This window comes from Odontesthes bonariensis, chromosome 21, assembly GCF_027942865.1.
Source record: "Odontesthes bonariensis isolate fOdoBon6 chromosome 21, fOdoBon6.hap1, whole genome shotgun sequence".
Classification (NCBI taxonomy): domain Eukaryota; kingdom Metazoa; phylum Chordata; class Actinopteri; order Atheriniformes; family Atherinopsidae; genus Odontesthes; species Odontesthes bonariensis.
In genome coordinates this window covers 5,528,368-5,536,619 of record NC_134526.1, presented here as the reverse complement: position 1 = coordinate 5,536,619, position 8,252 = coordinate 5,528,368, and the positions used below count along the sequence as shown (strand labels likewise).

General features: G+C 41.3%; 1 protein-coding gene and 1 non-coding gene across 2 annotated transcripts; one reads left to right on the top strand and one right to left on the bottom strand.

The window, feature by feature from the left end:
• Positions 1-3,410: 3,410 nt before the first annotated feature.
• Positions 3,411-3,484, top strand: trnan-guu (transfer RNA asparagine (anticodon GUU)). Its single transcript has one exon. It is a non-coding gene; the product is annotated as a tRNA-Asn (tRNA).
• Positions 3,485-5,366: 1,882 nt separating this feature from the next.
• LOC142371447 (eukaryotic translation initiation factor 1-like) lies at positions 5,367-7,780 on the bottom strand. The gene is made up of 4 exons (XM_075454116.1): positions 7,590-7,780; positions 6,206-6,369; positions 5,928-6,029; positions 5,367-5,815 (listed from the first exon to the last, which is right to left on the bottom strand). The coding sequence occupies exons 1-4, from the start codon at positions 7,618-7,620 to the stop codon at positions 5,771-5,773; spliced, it is 342 nt and encodes a 113-aa protein (XP_075310231.1). The 5' UTR covers positions 7,621-7,780; the 3' UTR covers positions 5,367-5,770.
• Between the last annotated feature and the right edge of the window lie 472 nt (positions 7,781-8,252).

Genomic DNA, 8,252 nt, shown 5'->3' with positions numbered 1-8,252 from the left:
TAGAGGGCAAATTTACTGTCCCTCTGGTGAAACTCGAACTAAAGAGCAGTGGCTGGAAGAAATTAAAAAGAAGCCACAAGTGTGTACTCAGTTATACTTTTTTAACATTTACAAACTTTTTTAAATTGTATATAGTTACTGCTGTTTCAGACCTCTCAATCTTTTAATTTATTTCACAGAGGGTTATTTTTTTTAGTGATGATACTACATGTGTTTTATATACTACAATCTAACTTTAAAATTTATAAATTTGTGGAGTAAATGCTAAGATTGTTCACATTTTTTAGTTTTTTTAGGTTAAAAAATTGTTTAATTCACTGTTTTTGTTGTTGACAAATAAATATTTGGTTCTTTAAAAACAGATAAGGTCTATGATCTTTCACTGTGAATAAATATGAGCTGCTATTGATTCTGAAATATTAGTAATAATTTTATGCATAAACTAGGAACAATTTATCACTCACTTCACTCAGAAAATGCTTTAGGAAATATGCATACTTTATATACTTTATACATACTTTAAAAGAATACTATAGTTTGAGCCGTTTCATTAAAACATAATATGCGACTGGTGGGATCGAACTCGCAACTCTGGGATCAGCCGCTTTCTTCTTCCTCTTTCTTTCCCCCTCCCTTCTCCCCCCTTCTCTCCTTTCTTCCCCCCCCCCCTAACAGACTATTGTTCCCCAGCTTCTTTCTTCCCCCCCCCCCAACAGTCTGCATCTCCCCTCCAATAGGTTTCGCCCTTCTCCATTCTCACATTGAACGGTTTAGCCAATGTCTCACCGACTCACAATGGACCGAGCCTATCAGCGCCCGAGCTCACAATGGAGCTCGGCCAATCACCGTGACGATATACTAGCTTATCAGCGCCCGAGCTCACAATGGAGCTCGGCCAATCAAGGTGAAGCCCTAAGTTGGAGTTGACCTCCCCTCCCCTCCCGCTCCCCCTCCTCCAACAAAACCAACAAAAAAACAAATTAAAGATTTTGTTATCATTAGGTTAGAGGATTATAAAATTTAGCCGTTATAGAAGAGGGATTTTTCATTGAACCGTTGTCTCTGCCGACTTAAACAGTCTTACAGTAAGTATCAAGTTATATTGTTTCTTATATATCCTTCCATTCAAACAAACGTTGTATTAATATAGCTAAACAGCTACCTTTTAATTTAAAATGTCAATAGACAGATAGATAGATAGATAGATAGATAGATAGATAGATGGATAGATAGATAGATAGATAGATAGATAGATAGATAGATAGATAGATAGATAGATAGATAGATAGATAGATAGATAGATAGATAAGTAATTGACTGTAATTATTGTTGGTATAGAAATATTATTGATATTGATTTTTTTTTTTAATGCTTTCATGTCCTTGCAGCTGGTGGATGTGAGCTACACCACCCTGGTTAAGTGGCATAATCAAAGGGTGAAAAGACATTTCTTTTCTCATGTTTCTATGTATGAAATCTGCACGCTATCTTTTAACTTATCTAGACTCTTGCTTGTTTTTAAATTCATTTAAATGATTTTATTTGTTTCTCTTTATATTCTTTGTATTTGTAATGCTTCTTGCATTCCCTGCTGCAATGCTTTTATTTTATGTAAAGCACTTTGAACTGTTTGTACATGAAATATGCTATACAAATAAATTTGATTTGATTTTGATTTGATGAAAAGGCAGGAAACGGCTGTGGTGCAACAAGGGCTGAAACTTCCTAGCCGGTTTTCTGTAGCTGCTGACCCACTTCTCCCCGCCAATATATGTCCCCATTATGCCATACCACATTCAGAACCAACACATATGTACAGTTTACCACCTAACACTGTGGGACAGGCCGAATTAAAAAGAAAGCTAAAATTTACAGATGATACAAATCCACCAGGACAGTGGCAGCTTCTCCCTGCTCCACCCAAAAGGCCTCAGGTGACAATTGCTCCAGTGGCCTCACAGGTTCGTGTTATCCCCACTACTCTACAGACACAGAGTTTTCGGACGTTCTCTGCCACTCCTCCACATGCTCCTGCTCTGGCTCCTGTTTTGGTTCCTCCTCTGGCCCCTGCTCCGGCTCCCATAGCAGGCTCCACTAATAGAGCACCCCGAAAACTGACCCGCAAAGTTTTGCACAACACGTGCAAAAAATGCGGGCAGTTCAGAATTGCTGCAACAGGACACAACCAATATAGAGGGCAAATTTACTGTCCCTCTGGTGAAACTCGAACTAAAGAGCAGTGGCTGGAAGAAATTAAAAAGAAGCCACAAGTGTGTACTCATTTATACTTTTTTAACATTTACACACTTTTTTAAATTGTATATAGTTACTGCTGTTTCAGACCTCTCAATCTTTTAATTTATTTCACAGAGGGTTATTTTTTTTAGTGATGATACTACATGTGTTTTATATACTACAATCTAACTTTAAAATTTATAAATTTGTGGAGTAAATGCTAAGATTGTTCACAGTTTTTAGTTTTTTTAGGTTAAAAAATTGTTTAATTCACTGTTTTTGTTGTTGACAAATAAATATTTGGTTCTTTAAAAACAGATAAGGTCTATGATCTTTCACTGTGAATAAATATGAGCTGCTATTGATTCTGAAATATTAGTAATAATTTTATGCATAAACTAGGAACAATTTATCACTCACTTCACTCAGAAAATGCTTTAGGAAATATGCATACTTTATATACTTTATACATACTTTAAAAGAATACTATAGTTTGAGCCGTTTCATTAAAACATAATATGCGACTGGTGGGATCGAACTCGCAACTCTGGGATCAGCCGCTTTCTTCTTCCTCTTTCTTTCCCCCTCCCTTCTCCCCCCTTCTCTCCTTTCTCCCCCCCCCCCCCCCCCCCCCCTAACAGACTATTGTTCCCCAGCTTTATATATATATGTATATATATAAGTATATATAAATATAGGAATATATAATTGTCATGTGATCCACACTCCTTACCAGTTGGTGGCGGTAATGCTTCTTTAAATTGTTTGCCAACCGCCAATAAAAAAACGAAACAGAGAGAGAGCGATAGTTTTTTAATGTTAAAAAATGGTTCCTACTCAATGTGAAACTCACTATACTTAGTTTAAACTCTACAATAAAATGAGTAACTCTTAATTATGACTGTTGACAAATACATATGGACAGTAAAGCGCTTTCTCTTTTTTATAAACAACAGCCGATCTACAAACTAGCACTAAAACTACACAACATCCGGTCAAAGATAAACCGGAAGTGGCTGTTAAATGGTGTCGCACGCTACCCTGCTTTTTAGTAGAGGTGCTTTCAAATGAGAATATAGTGAGATATAAATTAGTTGTGAACATGACATCATATCATACGTATGTATGTATAAAATATAGCTATATTATCCTAAACGCCTTCAGTGACCGTCTCTGTCTCTGTGGCGCAATCGGTTAGCGCGTTCGGCTGTTAACCGAAAGGTTGGTGGTTCGAGCCCACCCAGGGACGATCGTTTTTTATCCCGGACATTATCACAGAGTTAACTGTAAGTTTCAGGTCTGTATGATTATTGCTGCTGGCAGGAATAACACCCTCACGGTTCTGGGATCAAGGACCGATGCTTCCTTATAAAGTACAGCCTGTTGTGTCCAGCCTCGTCTTCATGTCCAGGTGTTTGTATTCCTCAACCACCTGTTCACCTAAAACAGTGCTTGGTTAGGTCCTTGTACCCCTAAAATCCACAATTAGTCACACAAAATGCACAGTGGTGCAGTGTGGGTCACTGATTTATACAGATTCATACATATATTTTCAGTTTTGTGTGTTATTTAATGCTGTATTTTTTATCTTTTTATCGTGTCATAAAGTTTGAATCTAAATAAACTTTTGCCTTTTTCCCTCAGGTATCACTCCCAGGGACCCATCTGTGTACAACTAGTGGTGACAAACAAACAATCATCCTAACAAACAGAAGTATCCAGTGGATCAATACGAACTGAGAGGTCAGCCACGATAAACTGGGTCCTGTTCAAAGCTCTGATCTTACTGTGACAAGAAAACAAGACAAAGGCTGCATCAACAGGAGGGTCAAAGGTCGGCTGGTCATCGATAACAGTGACCAGATGTTTGAACCACTGCACGCATCAATAACCGGGGAAAGAACGACTCTTTGGAGGCATTAATGTCCAGAAGGGACGAGCAGAAGCACTTAAATAAAAGATAAATAAGCTCTTCCCCACACATGATTTGAAACCTCCTTTCAGGCAGCTGTGGTTCTGATTCCTTCAGAAAGCAGCTGAGGACTCTCAGCCCTCACTGACCTGCACGCACTTCGTCTTTAATGTTCAGTCATGTGTTCCTCAACATTATTTAATTCCCAGAGGTAAGTGCCACAGGCCTGCAGCCATTCACTGGTTTTTATTCTCTAACAGCTGACTTATGGCATCTCTTTAAAGCCCTCTGATCAGCACAGTTTCTGGAGCACAAACTGGTGTAAGTGCCCTTTATTCTGCTCAACACCAGCTTATAAACACAGCTACTCACTGAAAGAGAAAGGAAGCATCTCATCTGCTGGTGAACAAATTACGTAGCCACTAAAGAGGCTTCTGACAGGTGGATTAATGCAGCGGCCGGAGTGACGCAGACCGTCGCTGTGAGCCAAAAGGTGAAGCCGTCGGTCCACATTCCTCCTGTGGTCACGAGACCAAGGCCAAAGATACAAAATGACTCCAAATAAAAGTGCTGTTCTACATCTAAATGAGCCAACTGAGTTTCTAAATATACGTTCAAATGTTATTTTCAACCTAAAAAGTGAAACTGATCCTTTAAAACCTTAGTTTTAAACAGTTAGCTGCCCTGGTTCACCTGTAGAAATGAATGATTTCCTGCTTCCAGAGGTCGAGTAAAACCAGCCACACAGGACGCTTATGAACTGCAGATTTATTGAACCAAATGAGGATATTTGCAACATGGCTTAGATTTATTAGATCACTTCAGCATCACTAACGTTTATAAATTATTGCATTACATGACATTTTAGAATCAAGTGTCCCATAAGCACAGCTTCTGTAGCAGAGCTGCAGACTGACCCGAGTTACTTGAATGATTTCAGGCTTCGCTTCAGTCAGAATAAAACCACTGAACTGTGAGACTTAAGCATCAAAAGAGAAAAAAAAAAATATATATAAATAAAATCAGAGTGATGACAAACCAATGTGGTGGTTTAATGGTGGACGGACCATGTAAAGACTTCCTCGTCCTGATGAAGCCGGTCTTTACGTGGAACTCGTCCCTGAAATCTCTTGCATTTCCCGTCCTTTAACCTGTAAAAACATGAAGGTTCGACCCTCCGGCTCCCACCCCCTTCCACACAACACTCCACTTCAACATGTACGGAGACTCATCGTTTTATTGAAACACCTTCAAGTACAAAACAAAAACGTTACATGAAACGGTGCCTCCTTATTCTGGCACGAGACCTAAAATTAAAAAAGGAAATAAACAAAAGGGACATGGAAGGAAGAGTGTGTGTGGGAGGGTCGTCACCACTCATCCCTGATGTTGTGTGGAGCTGCAGTGGTGCGTCTTCTTTGTGAAAGCGAGCCTGACCCCTGGTGTTGCAGGGGGGTGGTGGTGTTACAGAGTCCCATGTTATTCAGAGGTAATTCACGTGTTAGCTAAGAGGAGCCGGTGGGGTTGCGAGGGGGAGAGGCAGAGCAACAGCAGCACATAGGAGGAGGAACCGGGGGGGATGGGGCGCTTAATGGCCTTCCAGGAGAGGGCTGCAGGCAGCGTCTAAAAGCCGTGGACTTTGAGCTGCTCCTCCTTGGCCAGGTCAATCTGCAGAGAGGAAACAAGAGCTCACTGAGAACGGCTGAGAAAAGAAAGCCGGCAGGAACAGACAAACCATAAATAAACCAAATAAACCACAAACATAAATTTAACGGCTCACCTCAATCAAGAACTGGCAGATATTCTTGCGCTGGTCTCCCTGGAGCTGGATCACTTCACCATACTCTGGGTGCTCGATCACTGTCCCATTGCAGGCGAACTTCTGTTGGAACCAAAAAGATTTGAGTCAGAAAACCCAGACACCACCCTGCATCTTCACTGCGTTAAAGCTGGCAGGCTGCCAGCGAACAGGTCGTTAACCTCCGGCTCAGACAGACGCTGCTGGCTGTGATCGGGGGGGAAAGTTCTGCTGGCAGCAGGCAGACCCTTCGCTCTTACTTTCTTGAAGGCCTTGACTAGCTTCTTCTTGTCATAGTTGGCAGAGATGCCCTGGACAGTGGTGAGGGTCTTCCTGCCGTTCCGCTGTTGGATTCTTATGTGGATGTACTCCTCTGTCCCGGCTGGGAGGCGGTCATCACCCTTAGTTGCATCAGCAAAGGGGTCTGGAAGGGACACGGGACAACAGCGTGTTAACACGGTGAGGGGCAGGAAAAAGAGAATACAGTCACATAAAAGCGACATGACCGCCCGCCAGATTCAGCACGTCCTCTGGCTGATAAACCCTGCCGAGTCAGCACTGTTTTGATAAGAATGGGTCAGATTTCAAACCAACTGCGCAGACGTTCGTGCCATCCTGAAACATCCCATAGTTAAGCTGCTATAGGCCCAGACTGCTGGGGGGCCTCATTTGTCACACCTTTCCTCACTTTATGTACATGTGACATTATTGTGGTCATTAACTGGCGTTTCCCTGTTCCAACAGGTATCCTTTGAATGGTGTTACAGGGTTTTTCCCCTCTTTTCTGTCTTCTCAAACCCCAGCTGGTCGAGGCGGATGGCCACCCTTACTGGTTCTGGTTCTGCCAGAGGTTTCTTCCTGTTAAAATGGAGTCGTTTCTCTCCACAGTCGCCTCAGGCACGCTCAGGCGAGAGATTGAACCGAAAGAAAAAGTTTCAGTACAATCTGTTGGTTTCCTTAGCTAGGAAATTGTTTTTGAATTGGCTCTATATGAACGAATTGGATTATTTTATGAATAATTATGATTACAATTAATTGAATTCCAATTGGCTTGAATTGAACTTTATTATCCAAGTGCCTTGAGATGACATTTGTTGTATTTGGCGCTATATAAATAAAAATGAATTGAATTAAATATACGGCTCAACAGCCCCGGCTGGCAGCGCTAGTTAGCCGCTGCTGAGCAGCACCTTTACTCAGCAAAATACGGAGCAAACAGCGGAGCCATGACCCAGAAAATTCACCTAAATAAACCCTGCCGTTAAATAACGTTACACAAACGGCCCGTGTGGCTTTGTTTCAGTCACCAGAACCAACGTACTTCCTAAAGAAGTAGCAGACCTAAAAAATAAGCTACAGCGGCAGTAACGTTAGCAGCCTTTGGGCCTAATGGCGGATGTTTAAACCTGAACAGAGACCCACAAAGACGACTAAAAATCACCAAGTCCGAACTCACAGTAATTCAAACGAAAACATTCGCTTCCACTCAAAGTCGATTAAACGAGTCAATGCTGTAACAAGTACTCAATTTAACTCAAAACGACAACAAACCTCGACGTATTTTTTAAAGATTAGCATTAGCTTCGTTAGCTCGCCCTTCCCCCACCTTTACGTTGCGGTTAATTTCGATCAAAAGCGACTTACCAAAAGTTTTGAGGTTCTGGATAGCGGACATACGATAAGATTTACTTTCCTTTCGGATAATAACTTATTTACGAGCAGATCGTTGGTTAACTTTGACTTTTTTTAAGCTTGTTTGTTGGTTGGTTTCTTCTTCTCAAAGGGGACGTTGGTAGACTCCTCTCCACGGCTCTCACAAAATGGAGATCTTAAAGCCCAGGATCTGGAAAACAAGGCTTTTATAGCCCCGCCCCGAAACCGACGTCGTTGCGTAACAAACGTAAAATGAGACGCCGCCGGGACGCCACGCCTTTGAAAGTGTTTCTCAACTTACTGGAAAGGTGACGTCATGTGCAATCACCGTCACAGCAGGAAAGATACAACAATTTAAAGAATTCTTTGGTAATATTTGGTCAAACACGACTCAAAACCACTAAAATAAAATGAAAAATATGTTATCCTCAGAAATTAATAATTACTGGCCAATTTCAAACAGCTGTTTTTAAACAGCTGGACCAATTCTTGACACAAAGCAGTTGTTTTGACATCTTCCAGTCAGGTTTCCATCCTCGCTGTTAAACACAAACTAAGCAGAGGTCAAAGATCTGAGCTCAGCTTCAGTCTGTGATGTTAAAAAGCAGAAACCGGCTAATAAAATGACAAAAATGGCTTCTTATGCTCAACAAG